The 22,149-nt window shown below is 45.6% G+C and overlaps 2 protein-coding genes across 2 annotated transcripts; one reads left to right on the forward strand and one right to left on the reverse strand.

Annotated features, from left to right (window-relative positions):
• Positions 1–3,120: 3,120 nt before the first annotated feature.
• On the reverse strand, positions 3,121–6,424 carry LOC123098734 (ubiquitin carboxyl-terminal hydrolase 3). Its single transcript, XM_044520798.1, has 6 exons — positions 6,121–6,424; positions 5,453–5,569; positions 4,752–4,850; positions 4,471–4,656; positions 4,193–4,374; positions 3,121–3,815 (listed from the first exon to the last, which is right to left on the reverse strand). Exons 1-6 carry the CDS (start codon positions 6,235–6,237, stop codon positions 3,416–3,418), a joined length of 1,101 nt encoding a protein of 366 aa, XP_044376733.1. The 5' UTR covers positions 6,238–6,424; the 3' UTR covers positions 3,121–3,415.
• A 251-nt stretch (positions 6,425–6,675) lies between these two features.
• On the forward strand, positions 6,676–10,589 carry LOC123098735 (uncharacterized). The gene is made up of 5 exons (XM_044520799.1): positions 6,676–6,917; positions 7,111–8,690; positions 8,777–9,790; positions 9,891–9,974; positions 10,062–10,589. The coding sequence occupies exons 1-5, from the start codon at positions 6,872–6,874 to the stop codon at positions 10,485–10,487; spliced, it is 3,150 nt and encodes a 1,049-aa protein (XP_044376734.1). The 5' UTR covers positions 6,676–6,871; the 3' UTR covers positions 10,488–10,589.
• Positions 10,590–22,149: the final 11,560 nt, after the last annotated feature.

A 22,149-nucleotide genomic window follows, 5' to 3' on the forward strand; every position in this document is an offset into this window, starting at 1 on the left:
TCTCAAACAACGCAGTTTTAATTTCCTCAAGTGAAAAAGGACGTGTCAGATACTCATTATCTTCAGGCGTGATGTTTTCATCCTGGGACCAAAGGGAGGCATCAATCTTACAAGTATTACCAGGGGCCGGTCCAAATAGGTCTCTATAATACGCAGTAGCATGGGACAGTAGATTTTTAGTCCCTTCTACAATCACCCCCCACACTCCAGCGAGATCATAGAATGTTTTCTACGTCGCCCATTAGCCACTTTATGAAAAAAGTCTGTGTTATTATCACCTTTCAGGAGCCATCTCCCATTAGAAAACTGATGCCAATGGGTCTCTTCCTCAACATACATGTTATTAAGTTCTACTAGTATGTCCAACTTCCTAGTGTAAGCCTCCCCACAAAGATCATTCTCTTCCTCAAGTTTTTCTAGCTCTTGTAGCTCGAGCTTAATAAGATTTTTCCTGATCTTATTCTGACCAAATATATTGGAACCCAAACCTTTGAAAAATTTCTTAATTCTCTTTAGCTTGATGTTTAATACATCAATGGGATCATTAGTATAAACAGGTTGGGACTAGATTTCAGCCACCAGAGGGAGAAATTCTGGGTTATTCAACCAGGCATTATCAAACTTAAAGCATCTATTTCTAGGGGTTCTAGAAGAAGCAACACCCCCCCCCCCCCCGCCCATCTAGAAGCAAAGGGTTGTGATCGGAGATCTCTTTAACCATTTTATGTACTGATACCAAAGAAAAAAGGTCCTCCCAGTCCGAGGACATTAGGACCCTATCCAACTTTTCCAAAGTAGGGTGCTCTTGCTTGTTCGACCATGTGTAAAGGCCTCCTGACATGATAATCTCTCTCAACCCCAGCAAATGAATAACAGAGTTGAAAACATCAGAAATGGGACAGTGGGGTTTTCTTGTTTTTCTCCCCACTATGACGCAAAATATTAAAATCCCCTCCCACTATGTAAGGAATAGCGATCCTTTGACACATAGAAGATAGCTCGGTTGGGGGTCATTTATTTTTTTCTTGCTGATTTTGATCGTTGGGACCACTTTTGCATTAGGTACAATGTTAATATGCGCCATATGAGCTGCACTGCTTGCGATCAATGCATATGCTTAAATTATTCAAGTTGCAGCTTGTCCGGTGATGCCCGTCGATGTTTTTATGCGATTGCCTGTTGTGATGTTACACTTTCTATGGAAAATATTTGGCACTAAGCTTACAATGCTAGTCTTTTCCTTCTTTTTGTCCATATCGTGGTAATTGTCGTCTTAGTTGCTGGTATTTCTCCATGGAGGGGATCTGATCAAGAGGCCTGATAAAGCGTAACAGCATATACTGTTTTATGCTGAAAATATTTCTACATGGTCGTAAAATAACAAAAATAATGTAGAAAGATGGATGTTGGGCCAGAGGACATAGGATTGTTATCCCCATCCCCACTATTGCATTGGTTTCTGAATGCAAGCAGTTGTCAATGGACTTTGCCAAAATATCATTTAAACATTGTTTCCGGGAAGCTAATCAGGTGGCAGATGAGCTAGCCAAGCATTCTTTTAGTGCTAGATCTTCGGGGTTCTTGGGATGATGTTATGCTTGACTTTGTTTCTCATTTACTTGTAAAAGACATGACCATCATACGAGGAATAAAGTCTATTTGCTGTCAAAAAGAAAAAGATGGCTGTGGTGGTTACTTGGTGGTATCAGATTCTAAAGAGAATCCTGCTGAACCCCTGTTCAGACTATTTGAGTGCATGCCATTCTCCACAAGGAACCAATTTCCATGTGGTATTGCTCGAAGAGGTGGTGTAGGAGTCTGCTCATGTTGTAATATGAGAAACCTTCTCCTTGTGTCAGGATCTATCTCAGACTGTGCAACTTTGCCCTGTTCTCTAGCTGCAGAAGCTTGCAGTGGGTCTAAGGGACCTGGTTGAACGACTGGTTGGCTGAAATGAGGTGGTAGGCCCTGATTGTTACTCAAAGGCAACAGAAGATGGAACAAAATTTTGACTAGGGGCTACTGACGTCACAGGGTTTGCTATTGTTGGATTCAAAGCACTGACAGTGCCAGATGCTTTCTGGAAATAGGAGAGGCGATTAGTACATAAGTAAAAATGAACTGAAGATAAACTGCAGAGGTCCTTATGTTATGTGGTGCTACAATATATGAAGATGTCAGGGAAGCTTAAATTTTGGATTGCGTCTCCTAATGGGTATATCCAACTGACACTCATGAACAGACGATTTCTTATATTAAAACTTGTCAGCAAACATCATCACGGTTCAGTTTCTTTATTGCTAAACACTGAATCAAAATTATAAACTTTTGAAACATTTAATTTGCCGAGTGATCTCATGTCGGAAACATCATCATCCACAGTAGCACAACCACCCTTCAGGCGTTATCGAAAGCAAGTGAACCTCTGTTCCCGTTAACCTATGCGGCCGGACGGTTCACTTTGCTATGCCAGTCGCCAGTGCAAGGACAAATCTAAATCATCCAGTAGCCATCAGCTAGAATGTTCTATTCCCCAGTGTATTGTACGTAACTGTTGTCGCTTCGGTGAACTGTTGGATTCCAGTTTGAGCTTGTGCACTTGCGTGCATATGGTTTCTGGGCAAAATATCTTGCCTGTAGTGGTAACTAGGATGAACTAAGTGGCTGGAGGAGAACAGCCGGTCGAGATCAACAGCGGCGTCCAGCTGCACGGATAGACACACCCACGAAATGCAGAATCAGCTTTGTTGCTTCCTCACCTTGGGCTTCATGCTACCTTGCCAAACAAATCTCACCACTTATAGTATCCATGTGGTCCATTGCAACCAAGTTGGAAAATTGGCTACGCAGTCACACACCACATATGTATGTGGCTGTACATATCTGAATTTGGCTTCTCCAATTTTCAGGAGCTTAGCACGATCGGAACAAGCTCCCAAATCAGAGTATACAGTATATACAAATACAAATGACAAAGAAAGGAAGGCAGTAGATTTGTTCGCGAATTAGCAAACAGCAGCTACATATAAGAAAGATATCGTTTAGACTTCAGAATCAGCAGGAGCTCTCTCAAGCAAAATTTTACTCAAAGCCAGAGGGCTTCCAAGATACAAGCATCTCTTCACATGATAAGATCTTCTTAAGAAACATTATTCCAGATCGATACAAACTTGCGCCACAACGGAAAACAACAGCAAGAAGGCTGCAAGCTTCGGCGGCTACAGCACCCACCCGCAAAACTCGTCACAGCTTCTTTATTGCTAAGCACTGACTGACTCCACCAAAGCATCTAAGGTTGAATGGTCTTGCCATTCTAATTATTCTAATTTACCGAATCTTCTATATAGCACGGAGCAGTAGGTGTGGTGACAAAATGAAAAACTGTGTTGCTAATCACGAGATACGCAGGAAGGCATCAGCTTGTTTTAGCGACGCTTTCGTAGAAGAGTATGTAGCCATTGTCGGTGTTACCACTGAACTCCTGTGCTGAGCCGAAGAATGTCTGTACCATGGACTCATCGGTCATCTCAACAGTCTCATCGTCGAAGAACAACCAGTGGTTGTGGCTCTTTACCACGCTGATGTAGTGGCCATGATTTGGCCCACTTCCGACGTGGACTAGCACAGCAAAGAGGGAATATTCCAAGTCTGAGTTGTCGACTGTGTTCATGAGTTTAAGCTCCAGTGGGAAAACGACTCGGTATGTCAGCTTTTTGTAGCGGCCAAGCTGCTCGATGTACTTGAAGCGCTTGAGATGGATTACCAGGATGTTTGGCTGTTTCTTTATCTTCATTCTTTTCTGTGCTTCTTGTAAACTGAAATTAATGACAACTTCAATCAAGATCCAAGATAAATAGAGATAATCCAAACACACAAAAAATGGACAGGCAATGCAACAATTTTGATACATTGAATATCAGATCAAATTGTGATAGCTGAAATGAAAATGAATGCCTGTGACATAAACAATTTTTGCCAAATAACTGAATTTGGAAGTTTGATATGCTAGTGCATAGTCAATGAATGAACTTAAAGCACATAAGTCAAGCAAGTAGGCAGAGGTAATAAGTAACAACATTTCCACAAGCTCTTATGCTACTCTACCGAATCGTGATGTGGACCACGAGGAAATGGAGATACCAGATATCACATGAGGAAACAACAGGCAATCAAAAGAAATGGAATAACATACCTGCAGCATTTGTCACAGAAGAACTTATCCTCGGCGTTCAAAGTTTCTGTTGAGCTGAAGTTTTTAAGACAGCTGGTGATTGAACTATTTTGTTCTATATCCAGGCTCAAGTCAAGAAATGTTTCATCTCTATCAGTGACGGTTTCACATCTCAGACATTTTGTTTGATTAGTCAATATTCCCTAAAGAAATAAAATACTATGAGGCACATCTCCCAGACTGCAATAAGAGCATGATTCATACACAAACGATATAGGCAGAAATGGATGAAAACTCACCTGGAAGCATTTGTGGACCCATGTAGTCTCTGGTTCTTTATGACTACCATTGGGCTGACCATTAATAGGGCCATTAGAACTCTTATTTGAAGATGAATTTTGAGGAGTTTCTTTATTGGCTTTACATTCTTTCTCGAGAATGTCAGCTAGCTCATTCAACAAAAAATTCAGAAATTCATGAGCATCCTGTAAAACAGAACAGTATAGCAGTCATGGTCAATTGGGATGATTAAGACGACATAACACACTAGTAAACGTGTCATCATCACGTAATGTATTACCTGATGCATATAGCTGCGGAAAAGCTCATTCTGTTTCTTCAGTCGTTGAATAAAACGCTTAGGAGCGATAACGCCTGTTTTCTTCTTCTGATTGCTGATCTGTGTGCACAGAGGAACATGACAATTATATTTTGCAATGTGATCCAGCATAGCCACTTTTATCAAATCATACAACTGAAACTAGTATAAGGTCTCCAGATAAAAGGCCCTACCCAAATGAACATTGATGTTCAGACTAAAAGATAAACAACGAAAGCAATTGACTAGCACCTATGTATCATCTCACTACAGAGTTAAACACAAACAAACCCTGAAACCATAGAGATCAACCAAGACAATAGCAAGTGCTATCCTGTGAATCTTCTCCATTTAACATGCATTATAGTTATAATCAATTCTAGGTTTATCAATTACAAAGACTTCTTTCTGGGCTTGCTCCACAGTCCAAATTCTTGAATTTGACACTAGCACCACTCCAGGGGGTTACTAGACTGCCAAAGGCTGACTTCCTCTACGCATCACACTATAGGCCTCTGACGAGGAATCCCTCAATAAACCAGAGGAAATCCCATGTTATTTAGGGGATACGTGATGAAGTGGCGGTTCAGATATAATATGTTTTGCATGTGATTTGTATATGACACAGCAGATGGAAATGAAGGAAACTGAGGCAGAATAAACAATTTTCAGCTGCAATGTACCTGAGAGAAAAGGTCAGCTAAGCAGGTTAACATGTTCTCTTCGCCATCACTGGCGCTTTTATTGTTTGCATAGTACTCCAGTAATTGCTCGCGGAAAGGAACACAGAAGTAAAGTGCCTGCACTAGAATCACAAAACAATTTAGCCAATCCCATGAGGAGTACAGATATAAATGGAGAAAACATATTATCCTCTCCCTTCTCACAAAGTTTGTGATGAGAACATTAGTCAATTATACAGGGCAAAACTCACGCATCGGTCCATGCGGAATCCGCAAATGCCCCCCAATCCCCCATTGCCAAAATTTCAACATTAAAAATGCAACCTCTCGGTTCAAAGTTGGAACACACATGATCGAAACAGGAACAGCATCTCATCATCCATCAGGCCAACCCCAAGAGTGAGTTTCTCCATACAAGGGGCGCTGACTGGACTCTGAACCTCACTCGCTCCGCGGCCTCCGCTCACCACCCCGCACACAAATCTACCCCGACGTCGCAAGATCGAATTCAAGGCCCCGCGATCCGACGGAAAACCGCGCCCCTCCCGGCGCGGGGAACGCATTGAACAGGACGAATCAATCGCGCGCGCGCGCGCTTGGGGGCGAAGGAAACGAGGCGCCCGCCCGCGCGCACGCGACGATCTCGGATTTGGGGTGGGGGTCCGTACCTGGAGGACGCTGTTGCAGTAGCAGGTGTTGCCGAAGTTCTCGAGGCCGAAGTATCGCTCGCCCTCGGGGAACTGCTCGCCCAGCGCCTTCTCCAGCCTCGAGCTCGCCGCGCCCATCACCGCCCAACTCCCATTTGCCCGCCCGCGGTGCACGGCGACGGGTCGGCCTCACCGCCGGCTCGTCTCGGCGATGCGGTGCGACGCGGGCCAGTAGTACCGACTTGGGGATCGGTGGGCGGGGGTTGGAGCAGGAGGAAGAAATGGGACGGACGGATGGATGGTTTGGAGGAAACGGGCGAAATAAAAAGGAGTCGTCAAATCGGTGCGGCCGCCTGCGCTGCGTTGCGCTGGTGGGAGTGAATTGCACGTACGGTCCTGGTACTGGTGGGTTAGGTCCAAAACAGTCCTGGAGCTCGCTAACTGCCTCGCTACGATCCTGCTACTCGCGAAATAGGTCCATCGACGGTCCTGGGCCGGCTTGCTGTACGTACGCGTGCACTCAATTAAAAAAAGGCACGTATCCAGCCACGTAAGCACAGCCAGACGAGGGCCGAATCAGTTCTTTGCAATGCGGCCCCTCCCTTTCAGGACAAACCTGCCCGCATTACAGCCTTCGAACTGGGACGAACAGGGCGGCGGCGGTTGAGATCGGCAGCGATCGGCGGCGACGCAGCGATCATTGAGGGAGAGTGAAGGAGGCGATCGGAGACAGTGGCGACGACATATCAACTGTGCGTCGTCACCGGCGGTGATGGCTCCCGTCCAGCGGCACAACAGGGGTCCCGTACCCAAATACGGTGTGTTTGATTCATCCCATTACTTCTTCTTTAGAGTTGTGAGTAGGGGAATTATGTTGATTTCGATCGTTGGAATTCTTCTGGTCATCAGTTTAGTTCAATTCGGCACTGATTTGCTTAGGGTTTGGACACAACCGTAGGGTTTTTGTATGGATGAACTGAAAAATTGAATTTCCTTTTCTGTGTTTGACAGCACAAGAGACTGATTACTTCACTATGGAGTTCATTTATGATGGAGTTTTCATGGGGACAGGAGGCAATAGGTCCTATGTTAATGGTAGGAAGGTTTCATATGATTACTGTGAAGCTGATGTAATATGTATGGCCATGTTTGGCGATTTAATTAAGGCATTGGGTTATGAAAGAAGGGGCAGAATTAACATATACTTTTTGCTGCCCGGTATGCAAATCAATGAAGATGGTCTGCGGTTGTTATCAAAGGACAGCGACACAACGTGCATCAGGGCTATGGTTAGAGAGGGACATAGGTTTCTCATGTTTTATCTTGAGCATGACGATAAAATTGCTGCAGAAACACAGGATGATGTTATTGCAAACCCCACCACTGAGTTGCCCAATGTTATCAGCCCTATGAATTGCAGTACAGATCAGGAGCATGAGAGTGTTTTGGAGCAGAGCAATGTGTCACCTAGTCATGCTGATGAGAGTAGAATAGAAGGGACGAGTACATGCAAAGGGAGAGGAAAAGCAAAGGAAGAAGATGATGTGTGTAGTGATGATGAATCATGTGACTCTGATTACGTTGCATCACTAGTAGACAGTGACTATGATCTAGAGGATGGTGATGCTGATTTGTTCATTGATAGGAAGCAGAATGGTGCAGAGAAGGAATGCAAAGGGAAAAGTAAAGAAGTTGTAGAAGATGACATTTCTGAAGATGATAAACTGGAGCTTCCAGATTCAGATGAAGAAGACATGAAATTCAATTTCAAGCATTTTACAGATGCAGATATGAATGCGCCCAAGTTTCATTTGGGTCAGGTCTTCACATCTATTGATCAGTTGAGGAAAGCAATTAGGGAGTACAGTTGCAAGGAGAGGTTGAACATAACCTTTCCGAAGAATGACAAAACTAGGCTTGGAGCGAAATGCAATGATGGATGCCCTTGGTACTTGTATGCATCATATGACAACAGGACACAATCCATCATGATCAAGACATTCAAAGATGAACACACTTGCTGCAAAAAGTGGCAAGTAAAAGCTTTTACAGCCAGATATATAGCTCATAAGTATGTGGAGAAGATCAGAGCTGATGAGAAGATTACACTTAAGGGTTTTGGGTCACTAGTGCAACAAGAATGGAACATGAAAGTGAAGAGGGGAAAACTTGGGAGAGCTAGGAAAATTGCACACAACATAATCTATGGAGATGAAATTGCACAATACAATAAGTTATGGGACTATGGGCATGAGTTGAGGAGATCCAATCCAGGCAGCACTTTCTTTGTTGAGCTTGCCGATGATGGTCAGTTTCAGAAATGTTATTTCTCATTTGATGCATGCAAGAGGGGGTTTCTATCTGCTTGTAGGCCAGTACTTTTTGTTGATGGAACCCATTTGAAGACCCAATTTGGTGGCATTCTCTTGACAGCTATTGGAATGGACCCCAATGACTGCATCTTTCCAATAGCTTTTGGTGTTGTTGAAGTTGAGAATACAAAAAGTTGGAGGTGGTTCTTGACTGCTTTCAAAGAAGACCTAGGCATTGTCAACACCTCCCGATGGAGCATTATGTCAGACAAGCAGAAAGTAAGATCATATGTCTCATGTATTTTGTTCATGCATCTTATTTTTCAAATCAATTCGGCATGCTTACATTGCTTTATCTCAACCAGGGATTAATTAGGGCTGTTAAGGAACTGTTTAGTGACTCAGAGCATAGATTTTGTGTTAGGCATTTGTGGCAGAATTTCACAAAAAACTTTAAAGGTGAAATCTTGAAGAACCAACTATGGAGATGCGCAAGAAGTACTACAACAGGTCAATTTAGGGCCAACATGGATCAGATGTTGATTTTAAATAAAGAAGCTCATGACTGGTTGGATGAGTTAGATCCGAAAACTTGGGTTAGAGCTTATCAAAGAGAATTCCCTAAGTGCGATGTGCTACTGAATAACAATTGTGAGGTCTTCAATAAGTACATATTAGAAGCAAGAGAAATGCCCTTCTTAAGCATGGTGCAGACCATAAAGGGGCAGATAATGGCGAGAGTTTATTCCAAGAAGGAAGAAGCAGGGAAGTGGCATGGCACCATATGTCCAAAAATTAGGAAAAGACTCCAAAGGCATGTGGAAGCTGCTAATACATGCACGACTGACCCAGCAGGACTTGGGATATTCCAAGTTAATGACAGAGGTGCAGATTTTGAAGTGGACATCAGGTTGAGGACTTGTAGCTGCAAGAGATGGGATTTGACTGGAATACCATGTTGTCATGGAGTGGCTGCTTGTAGGCATGACCAAATACCTCCAGAAGAAATGGTGCACTCATGCTACTCCATTCAAACATATTTAAAAGCATATGAGCATATTATCATGCCATGCAAAGATGTGGCTGAGTGGCAGAGAATGTATGGAAGAGAAATACTTCCTCCACCAATTCTGAAAAAGAAAGGAAGGAGAAAGAAAAATAGGAGACAACAACCAGAAGAGAAAGAGGGAAGGGCAGGGCGAAAAATGGGTAGAGGAGGGGCTGTTATCCATTGCAGCTATTGTGGTGCTGCGGGCCACAATATCGGAGGATGCACTGATTTTAAGCTTGGTTTGAAACCAAAGAAAAAGGGCAAGGTAGTTAGAGCTGAGCCACCGGTTTCCTCTGATTCAGAAAATGAGGATCCAGTCCTAACTCAGGTAATGTATATAATAGTATGTGTCATTTCTCATTATTTATTTAATTTCATGTATCATTTCCCATATATATAATTAATAGCAACTGTCATGATTAATATAGGAGCAAAATATGCAAACTATGGGTATGAGTCAACCAGAACGTACTACATATGAAGCAGAGGCCATTTCTACATTGATAGCTGAGGTTTGTTTGTATGTGCTTTCTAGTGCCATTTCTGTAATATTTATCTATACAACATGCATTGCTGAAATCCAATATTTAACATTGCAGACACAATCAAGCCAGAGACCGATTGTGCAACCAACTGCTTTACCAGAAAATGCTTTCATTCAAGGAAATGTCCAAATGCAGCCCCGAGTGCAAGAGACAACTGCCACAATCCATGGAAATGTTCATAGGAAGAGAGAGGTGTTAGCTTTGGCCAAATTGAAAGCAGCAGCCGAGAGAAGGGACGTAGCGGATCAAGCCAAATTTGATGCAGCCATGGCAAAGCTTAAAGAAGAAGAGAACAAACTAATGCTAGCAGCTGAGCAGAGAAAACAAGAGCTGCAAGAAAAGAGGAAAGTTGCTGAAGAGAAAAAAAAAGCAATGTTGGAGCAGAAAAAATTAGAAGCTGAGGCAAGAAAAAGAGTTGCTGAAGAAAAAAAAAGAAAGCTCAAGAGGAGAAATTTGCACTTGCAGAGGCAAAAAGGTTAGCTATGCAAGCAAAAAAAAAGAAGCAGCAGAGGCAAAGCAAAAGAAGGCAGAAGAAAAAAAAAGAATTCAAGAAGAGAAGAAGAGAGATGCAGAAGAAGCATATGCAAGGGAGGAAATGAACTTTATTTTCATGCAGCAAGATGAGCAGGAAAGGCAGCAGAGATTTAAAGAATATCAACACCAAGAGGAGCAAGCAACGAAAAAGGTTTGGGAGGATCCTGTCGTAACACAGGTTAATAGGGCTCAAGCTGCTACAGCAAGAGAAGAGGAGGTTAGTAGGGCTCATTCTTCTACAGCAAGGCAAACCATTGTGGAGAAAAGAAAGCTAGATGATATGGAAGCAATGAGGTTAAGAGTTGATGAGGAGAGGTACAGGGCATGGCTGCAAAAAGAAGAGCAGATGGAGCAAGCAAACAGTCAACAAGGCACTTCCAACAAAAGAACTCTTCTCAGTCCGCAAAACACTCAATTTAAGATGCCAAGAAAAGTTAGTATGTTTGATTATCTAAGGGAGTAGTTTAGTTCATGTGATCTGCCAATTTCAGTTTATTTTGGATTACCATGTAGTTGAAACTATGTTTATTTTGTGAGATGTGCTCAGGAGACTATGTTTATTTTCTAAAATGTGTTCATGATCATGTTTTGCTCATGATCATGATGCCCTGGCTGTAATGACTACTGTCTTTCAGGGAGGATGCAGTGACATGTTATTTGCAAAAGTATGATTTTTTTTATTTCCTGAAATTTCCTGTGATATGCTGAAAAATGCAAATTTCCCTTGGCAAATGGTACAACACATGACCAAATAATCCATGTACTGTTCATACACATATTATCCATGTACTGTTCAGTTCACATATTGCCCAGTTTCTACGAACATTACAAGTTAATATCTAAATCCTGTAGAAAGTGAAAAGCAATGGCCAAATGGTACAACACATGTCCAAATAATCCATGCACTGTTTCTATTTCATATAAATACTGTCCATGTTCACATATTGCCCTGTTTCTATTAACATTGCAACTTCATGTCTAAATCAGTGCATAGCGATGACCAAATGGTACATCAGATGATCATATAATCCATGTAATGTTCAAATGATAAAGCACATCACATGCCCATAGATGGCAAATGGCACCAATATGACGAGATCACAACACATCATATATCACATAGAAATATTTTGTTCAGATTACAAATCTCATCCATCTTACACAACATAGCCCAGATCACAACTATGCAATTACCTAAAGATCACACATAGCCCAGATCTTCCAACTAACACCATCTCAAACAAGAGTATAACTAACAACAGCGCCATTACACAAGCCAAAGTTCTGAACTTCAAAAAAATTCAGTGATCTCCAGAGTTGCCGGCGGCACGCAACCATGCATTGACCTGCAGCTCCCGCCTACCGGAGGGCGGCTCGATGGCAATCAGCTTGCCGTGGAGCTCCTTCAGTACGCCCTTGACGAGTCCGTCTCCCACGCACTGTCGGCACTCGGCAGTACCTAAGCAGCACACGCCCACGGCAGTACTGAGCCGACAGTAGCTTAGCAGCACACCCTCTTTCTCCAGTGCCGCAAGTAGAGCCGACAGTGCCACATCGACCCTCCGCTCGCCGACGTCATTAGCTAGCAGCAGGCGCTCGCACTAGCTCACCTCCAGCGCGTCCGTCCCAGGCGTGTAAGCCAGGAGGACACGACAACTCTCCGGGCGGAGACATGGATCTCCACGGCGCCACACCTCCTGCGGGAATGCTCTCCCGTGCACGCCGATGGTGTAGTCGCCGCCGCGGGCCACGGCTGGGACGGCTCCGCCTCCGCCTGCACAGCAACCGGCGCTCCTGCTCCGGCCGTCGCGGGCCACGACTCGGATAGCTAAGCCTCCGCCCGCACAGGATGCAACGCTCGCCGGTGCCGACGCCGGCGCCGGAGACGGAGCTACTCACTCCCGCCGCTGCCGCCGTCCATGGTTGTAGGCTAGGGATTTCAAACGAATTGGGGATCGAACAGGGGAATTGACCTGGTCTCGCTCGGTCCAGGGAAAACTGATTCGGCCCTCGTCTGGCTGTGCTTACGTGGCTGGATACGTGCCTTTTTTTTTAATTGAGTGCACGCGTACGTACAGCGAGCCGGCCCAGGACCGTCGATGGACCTATTTCGCGAGTAGCAGGACCGTAGCGAGGCAGTTAGCGAGCTCCAGGACTGTTTTGGACCTAACCCACCAGTACCAGGACGGTACGTGCAATTCACTCCGCTGGTGGAGGTGGACGCTGCCGGCCGGAAGTGCTCGTGCCTATCTTGATTCGACGGTCCGGATCGACCCAGGGGCGTGGGATCGGCCACTGCTGGCAGAGAATGCGACAGGCTCCCCCCTTCGCTCCGGAACGGACCGACCGCCACGCCGTTAAAAATCCTTACGTGACGTTTTGTCCAACTTTCAGGACGTTTTTAAATCATTACTAGCACATCATCCATCCATGAATCAGTATCTCAAAAAAAGTCCTCACCATACCGGCGCTTCTATCAACTTGCGCCCGCATGATCTCGCGGCGGCGGCTCAACCGGCGAAACAGTCTCCCAGCCAGCATTAGAACTCAAAGCCTGGTTTGCGGCTGAACAGTGGGTTCCACAACCTACAGGCATGATGAAAAATAATGTTGATGGAGCTTCGAGCATATAGCGTACGCAAAGGAGCAGCGGCTGCAATTTGTAGAGACCGCACGGGAGGCTACCTTGGATCCTCGGCGGTAGCTTTCAGTAGTATTGTTGATCCTACTACACTTGAAACATTTGCATGCCGGGAAGCTCTGTCACTTGCCGAAGATCCTGGACTACACAACATTTGTGTTGCATCATATTGCCAAGGTGTTATCCAAGACAATCTTCGGGGCCTGGATGGCCTCATGGAGCGATCATAACGGAAATAGGACGTCGTAAGAGTTTATTTCAGTCTTGTAATTTCATTATTGAGTGTAGGAATTTTAATTTTGAAGCTCACAATCTTGCCAAATATGCTAGTTCTATAGATAGTGGTCGTCATATCTGGTTCGGTCACCACGTGATCTACCTATTGTACCCATGAACATTGCTCTGAGTTAATAAAGATGGCGAGATTTCCCAAAAAAATAGCACGTCATCTTTTTTCCCTCTTCGGAAGGGTCGATAGCCAATGGCGTGGGCTTGTGTCGCTTTTGTCCTCCATCGCAGGTTTCTTCAGTTCATTGAGATCAATCTCGGAAGACAGGATTAGTATTTTATTTATTTATTTTGATTTAAAGAGAAAACAGTAAGATAATAGCAATGAACAAATTAAACTATATGCAAGCGGGTAGGTAATGACTAAGCGTTATGATCCCCGCAAAGGCGCGAGAAAAATACTTGATGACCTGCAAAAGCACAGGCTGTTGTAGTACAATCCTATTTCCTTGAGCATAATTTTGGAATTGGATAAATAGGGTCTGATCATAGGCAGCGGGTAAAAACCCCCCTTTCAAAAGACTTTTCTTTTACCGCCAAGTTCTCACACATGGTTCTCCTCTTAGCATGCGTTCTTCTTGAACACGATGCCACCATGCACCGGCTCCCCCTTCCAGCTTGTACGCGACCAAAGGAACTCTACAATCTTTCGGAACCTCCATGACCTCAAAGAAAGTCTCCATTTCATATAACCAATCAAGGCACCCTTCAATATCAATATTTACATTAAAAGTGGGGATCTCAACTTTCACCTTGTATGTATCCCTTACATATGTGGGGTTTGGTACTCTCTGATATGCATATAGATTAGGTTCTTCAAGGGCATCATCATATTCTTCACCTTCAGAAGTTTCAACATAAATTGGCCTTATTGAAGTACACTGAACTGCACGTTGTTGTGGTGGTCTTCCTCCAAGATTACCTCCCCTTCTTCGTCGTTGAATATCTTCTTCTTTACATGAATATTCTTCATTGGCAGTAGGGGAACACCCTTTAACATCATCTCAACTAGCTAGTCTAATCTCTGATTAAGATCTTCACGCAGCTCTTTGATTAGTCATTCTGCAACATCCATCCTCTTCTCCAATTGCTCCATTGCTTGTTATAGCTCGCTCTCAAAGAGAGCAACAAGAACTAGTATGGATCAATAGGGCTCTGATACCACCTGAAGTAGCACAAGGCTATGGAGGAGCAACTCCACCTCGCTGGTACAATGTGTACAACACAAGTGTTGAAGGAACAACTTCAACGTGTTGCGCTAGATATCGCTCTAGAGGCAGAGATAGGGTCAATATGGCAACATAAGTTCAATCCAAAACTCCTAGAGCACAACATCTAGTCCAAGATCTTAGATAAGAAGACAAAGTTCTATTATATGTAGTGGGGGTACATATTCTGGTTTACAAACTAGAGGTGAGGATCTCTATTTATAGGGATTTGGGAAGTCTTCACATCTCACTTCTACTTATGTCTAGAACACTCCTGAAAACATTACTAAGATTCGCCATTCTACTCATAGCTAGAAGACTCTAGAAAACTGTTGCTAGGGTTGAGAAAAGAAAATAAATACTGGACTACAGTAGAAGTATCTAGAAGCAGCCAAACAAATGTGACATATGATTTTATTTTTATTTTCCTAATCTATTGTTCCGCATTGGGGTCTTTGTATTTCCACCTCTTCAATGGAGTTATCAACTCCCCATGAGTGTGAACTTCATGATACATCCTCGTCCACAGCTTGTGTGGTTAATCTATTTCTATACATTTACTTCTTGTGATTGCTAGATATCTTGTTTCTCTTGCTTATCTAGTACATTAGATTGCTTTCCATTCAGGTTGTTCTCACCACAATTGCATATCTAGGGAACTTACTTTATATACATTACCCCTAAAATAGGAAGTTATGCTAACAATTTGTAGTCCTGTATGACACCCCACCCCTCTAATCGACCTCTTCGATCCTTTCACTTGTCTAAAACGACATGAATCCATCCGTATAACTTGACGGATGCCAACCTAGAACAAAGTGGTATCGCACTCCTTAAGAGCATCTCCAACAACTGCCCTAAAATAGGGCATTGAAAAAGTAGTTTAGATCACCAAACCATAGAAACTAAGCTACATCATTGCAAACTCGATCCAAACATTCAAAGTTTTAAACATGCAAACCTAAACATAGTTTGAGTACAAAGCATGCAAACTAACATAGTTCGAGTACGAAATGCAAACATAATGTTGGTGCAATATTTGCCCTCTTGTGTTTTGGATATTATTGACAGAAACATGCATGGACTGATTTGTTTGCTAGTCCTTCCAGTTTTATACATTTTGTTCGCTCTTAATTACTTTGGTGTGCTTTCCCTATATCGTTTTCTTTCACCTTGTCCATGCTCATTCACGCGTTATCCTTCATCATTCATACCTCGTTTTCATTCATGTTGTTGTACCTGTTTGCATATTGCGTTACCATCATCATAGTCAAACCTGTGTTAACCTATGCTCGAATGATTATTGCTGTCTTCTTTGAAAGATATGTTCCTCTCTAGTGTGATCAGTTAAGTTATATTCTGCCGAACCTTATTTCCGCTGCTGTGTTTGGGATCTATTCAAAACATTGAAAGAATTTTTGAATCTCCCATTCACCCCCTCTGGTCGATATACTCTCGGTCCTAACAATTTGTACCAGAGCGGGTACACTCTGTCTCTGTTTATTAAAAGGTCTAACAACCTTGGAGTTATGAGTATGTCGTATGCAGGTAGATCCTCGCACTCTGAAAGATTTCCTATCTTCGATGGAAATGACTATATTTACTGGAAAGAAAGAATGAGAATTAGACTTCAAGCTATCAATGTAGAACTGTGGCAGATTGTGGAAAATGGATATACCATTCAACACCCTAATGCTCAAAATATTGATGACAAAGCTATGATGCGGTTGAATGCACAAGCAAAAGGCATCATCTGTGAAAGTATCTCTAAGGACATTTTCATTCGGTTCCGAAAGCTTGACACTGCAAAGCAACTCTGGGATGCCATAAAAAATGTGCATGAAGAATTTGTTACCAGAACAGATTCTCACACTGAAATGCTTCATGCCATGTTTGCTGGTTTCAGGAGTCTTCGTAAGGAAAGTGCCATGGAGCTCACTGATCAGTTGACCAACACTGTTGAAAGACTTCATCAATGAGGCGTGACTAATATCATCGATACAGATGTGGTCAACAAGCTACTGAGTGCTCGTGATGCAACTTCCGATCCAATAGTAGCTGAAATCAAACAAAGACCAAACTATGAAGAACTTCACTACGTCGAGGTCATGACATTGCTGTCCATTCACGAAGAAAAGATGAAACTTGAAAATGGACATCCAGAATCTTCTTCGGAAGGCACTACAAAAAAAGACACATCCGTGACATTTTGGGCCGAACGGATTTTTTTCCTGTCATACGTATGACACTTCTATGACGATAATTGTGACAAAACCCGGTATCATCATAGATGTGGTGGGCTCCTACTTCTATGACAAAAAATCATGACAGAAAATGGGCTTTTCGTCCTGGGCGGGCCGGAGACGCAGCTGCATGACATTCTTTGGGCCGTCCATGACGGAAAAAACCATGGTAGAAGCGAGGGTGAGGAAAATTTCGGGGAGTTCCCGGTTACGGTGGGAGGTCGGGGGCCGAGCGATGCGCGTTTCTCTCGGCCCCGACCTCCCACCGTAACCGGGAACTCCCCGGTATCATCATAGATGTGGTGGGCTCCTACTTCTATGACAAAACATCATGACAGAAAATGGGCTTTTCGTCCTGGGCGGGCCGGAGACGCAGCTGCATGACATTCTTTGGGCCGTCCATGACGGAAAAAACCGTGGTAGAAGCGAGGGCGGGGAAAATTTCGGGGAGTTCCCGATTACGGTGGGAGGTTGGGGGCCGAGCGATGCGCGTTTCTCTCGTACACGTACGCGCGTGTGTGCGAGGCGTTGGCTCTAACTGAACCCGAGTGAGGCGTTGGGCTCTAACTGAACCCGAGCGATTGCACTGCAGGCTACGCGTTACTGAACCCGAGCGATCGATCGATGGCTGTTAACTGAACCCGATCGAGCGATTCCTTCGCTACTGCTGCTAACTGAAGCCGATCGATGCTGCCTCTGGGATGAACAGTGAGCGTTGCGGGGGGGGGGGGGTTTGGATGAACAGTGAGCGGTGGCGTTGCCTCTGGATGAACATGACCCCGTGGTGTGGTGGAGGGCTGGATGAACAGTAGACGGTGGAGGGGTGCCCGTGGAGGGGTGGTTGAACAGGACCCCGTGCTGTGGATGGCTGGATGAACAGTAGACGGTGGAGGGGTGCCCGTGGAGGGGTGGTTGAACAGTAGCCGGTGGAGTAGCGCGCGGTGGAGGCTGGATGAACAGGAGCCCGTGGAGGCTGGAGGAGGTCGACGGTAGCCCGTGGAGGCTGGAGGAGGTCGACGGTGGAGATGAACAGTATCCCATGGAGTCCCGTTTTGCGGTACGCCACACCCCTCCCGATGAACAGGACCCCCGTTTCGATCGTAGGAGGTCCGTTTCGTCCGTTTTGCGGTACGCCACACCCCTCCCGATCAACAGGACCTCCGTTTCGACCGTAGGAGGTCCGTTTCGTCCGTTTTGCGGTACGCCACACCCCTCCCGATCAACAGGACCCCCGTTTCGACTGTAGGAGGTCCGTTTCATCCGTTTTGCGGTACGCCAGACCCCTCCCGATGAACAGGATCCCGTTTCGAACGTGGCCGGTCGAACACAAGGCCGTTTCCTCCGTTCTGCTGTACGCCAGGCCTCGTTTCCATCGCCTGTTCCTTCCAAGCCCTCCCGATGAACACGACCACGCATTCCGTTCCGACCCAGCCGGTTGGCTCCCACGCGTTCCGTTGCCTCCCGATGAACACGACGCATTCCGTTGCCTCCCCATGAACACGACGCATTACGTTGCCTCCCCATGAACACGACGACGACGCTGTTTCTCCGTTCCGACCCAGCCATGTACACGAGCCCTGGCCGTATGTATGCGTGAGTAGGCGTTCGAGACCCCGCCCGTATGTACACATACGTGGCCGTATTTTTTTTCTTGCACCCTGGCCGCTATACGTACGTGTACATGCTACGTGCGCGCCTCTACTACGACACGTACGCGCCTCTACTACGACACGTGCGCGCCACTACATCCACCAGTATATATGTACGTACACGTTCGCGACCAGAATGACAACGCTACGTACGCTTCGACCAGGTGGGTCCCGACTGTCAGGCACTTCCTTGCGTGCGAAGATGTAGCTGGTGGGTCCCAGCAGTCAGGGGGGGCGAATCGTTTTGTTTTTTTTGCCCAGACGCACTTACTTGCGTGCGAAGGTGTAGCTGGTGGGTCCCAGCAGTCAGGGGGGAAACGTTTTTTTGTGAAATACGGTGGCCCGTCCGGTGGGTCCTCGCTGTCAGGTGGAGGAATAATTATTTTGCGCGTAATAAGGAGGCACTTCCTTGCTGCGCGTGGACCCAGCTGTCAGCGCCTCCACGCACAGTACTCTTCCGATGGAAGTCGGTCGTTGACCACATTGACCACGCCGCGCCGAGAGCACCACGGCGGTGGACGATGGCGAGGCCTAGGAAGGGGACGACACGGAGGCAGGGAAGACTCGGCAGTTGTTTCCCACGCGGAGGGGAGTATGACTGTACGAGGGTTTACTGGTTCGTCTGCCGTCGCCGGAGAATAACAACAGGTGTGGGTGAGTAGAGGGATGGCTAGGCCAGCGATGGGAGTACGGTGGGGCGGTGAGGCCTGCGCGGCAGCACAGCTGGCCGCGGGGAGGAGGGAGGAGGCAGTCCCGCCGGCGCTTGTTTGAGCGGCTGGAGCAGGAAGAGCAAAGATTGAAGAAGCACGACGGCCGTTGGATGGACATCCAACAGTCAGTGCTTGTGCGTCAACCTTTTTTTAGGAAAGCCTCAAATATGTGGAAAACAGCATACAGTCCATCTGCCGTTATTTCTAATAATTTACAGCCCATTTGCTAATTCTTAAGGTTTTTTTTGAAGCCCATATTCTTTTTGTTAAAATTACAGCCCATATTGTGGCCAAAGTTAAAAAATTATACGAAATTTTGCATATTTCGGTGTGGTCTGAACTGTTTTTAATCCCGAAATTTCGACTCACATTCAAACTGATTTTAAAAATAAATGTATATCAATATAAAATCCAACAAATTCTCCATGCATAAAAATTAATGTAATTTAAAATCTTGAAATGAAAAAAAGATATTTGAAACTAATTGCCGGTTTGATGTGTTTTAAAAATGTACATCCCATTTGTCATTACTGATGGACCATTTTCTCGGCCAGCCGAATGAAAGCTCTCCTCGTCTTGAAAGATTTGCAGCCCAACAGGCCTAACAAAGCGACTTACTTGGCAAATCACAAAAAAATCAGGCTGTGGCCGTGGACCCAGCTGTCAGTCTCTCCACGTACAGTACTCTTCCGATGGAAGTCGTTCCTTGACCACGTTGACCACGCCGCGCGGAGAGCACCACAGCGGTGGACGACGGTGAGGCCTAGGAAGGGGAAGACGCGGAGCCGGGGAAGACGCGGCAGTGGAAGCCCACGCGGAGAGGAGTACGAGGGTTCACTGGTTCGGCTGCGGTGTGAGGCTGCCGTCACCACAGGGCCTGACCAGCGGTGGGAATAGTAGGGGACGGTGAGGCCTCTGCGGCAGCACAGCCGGCCATGGGAGGCAGGAGCATGCGGCACGACCGGCGCTGCTTTGGGCGGCTGGAGCAAGAAGACCAGAGGTTGAAGAAGCACTACGGCCGTTGGATGGACATCGTACGGTCACTGGAGCTAGAATCGTTCATATTGACTAAGTTGACAAAGCCCTTCGTCCCCGTCAACTTAGTAGGCCCACAAGTCAGCCTCCCACCAAGGTGGGTCCCAGCTAGCCGGGGGAGTATTTATTTTTTTGTGCATAATAAGGAGGCACTTCCGGTGGGTCCGAGCTGACAGCGGGGGGAACGCTTTTTTCGCGAAATACGGTGGCCCGTCCGGTGGGTCCCAGCAGTCAAGGGGAAACAATTTTTTTTGCAAAAAATTACTGGTGGCCCGTCCGGTGGGTCCCCGCTGTCAGGTGGAGGAATAACTATTTTCCGCGTAATAAGGAGGCACTTCCTTGCGGCTGCCGTGGACCTAGCTGTCAGCCTCTCCACGTACAGTACTCTTCCGATGGAAGTCGGTCGTTGACCACATTGACCACGCCGCGCCGAGAGCACCACGGCGGTGGACGACGGCGAGGCCTAGGAAGGGGACGACGCAGAGCCAGGCAAGACGCGGCAGTGGATGCCCACGCGGAGAGGAGTACGAGCGTTCACTGCTTCGGCTGCGGTGTGAGGCTGCCATCATCGCAGAATAACAGGGGGTGTGGGTGAGTGGAGGGATGGCCTGGCCAGCGGTGGGAGTAGTAGGGGGCGGTGAGGCCTCCGCGACAGCACAGCCGGCCACGGGAGGCAGGAGCAGGCGGCACGACCGGCGCTGCTTTGGGCGGCTGGAGCAAGAAGACCAGAGGTTGAAGAAGCACGACGGCCGTTGGATGGACATCGTACGGTCACTGCAGCTAGAATCATTTATATTGACTAAGTTGACAAAGCCCTTGGTACGTCAACTTTTTTTTGAATGCATGCAGATCAGCTTAGTAGGCCCACAGGTCAGCTTTCGAAATGGTGCGCCCCAGATGTCAGGGGGAGGAATCATTTTTTGGGCGGGTGAAGCTAGAATATCCGAGATTGAAGAAGAAGCACGGCATCCGTTGGATGGACATCCAACGGCCACTGCTGCTAGAACCGTGTGTTGACTATAAGTTGACAAAGCCTTGCATACGCGTCAACTCTGTTTTTTAGGGGATGCGTCAACTTAGTAAGGCCAGAAGTGTGTGGCAGAGAACTTATAGCCCATTTGAGATTTGTAAGAATGTGTAGCCCATTTTTGAATTCTAATGGAATTTACTACAACCCATTTACAGTTTGTTAAAAGTACAGCCCATTTCAACCAATCGTTCAAAACAGAATTCAATAAAATTTCCCACATTTTGATGGGATCCGAAATATTTTTATCCCGAAATTTCTAGTCAGATTAAATACAATTTCAATATAAATTTATATTACGTAAAAATCCAACGAAACATTGCGCTCGCAACAATTAATGAAATTAAAATTTTCAATATCCAAAAATAATATTTTATAAAGTAATCACGTGTTTGGTGCATTTTTTTTATAGTTACTGCCCAGTTTTTATAATTACATCCCATTTATTATTTCTTAAAGCCCATTTTCTTGTTAAGCCTAATGCATCCCTCCTAGGAAAGATTTGCAGCCCAGCGGGGCGGAGAATAACAACTTGACCTTGCCTGGGTATTCCTAAAAAAAAGTATAGCTGGGCTAGCCATTTTCAGCTTGAACAAAATTAATATCTGGGCTGGATATCTGGCCTGGGCTAGACGGGCCACAACCCGCCCAGTTAATATCTGCAGCGATGTTTTCGTTGTTGTTCAGAGGAGAAAAATTAATATCTGGGCTAAACATCAAAAAACTCTGCAGTGCTGACACCTCAAAAACACAAATACTGCTCGAGCTGCTTGGTCCCAGCTGTCGGCCGCTTCTTGTGCAATTCTC

Source organism: Triticum aestivum, chromosome 4D, assembly GCF_018294505.1.
Source record: "Triticum aestivum cultivar Chinese Spring chromosome 4D, IWGSC CS RefSeq v2.1, whole genome shotgun sequence".
Lineage (NCBI taxonomy): Eukaryota > Viridiplantae > Streptophyta > Magnoliopsida > Poales > Poaceae > Triticum > Triticum aestivum.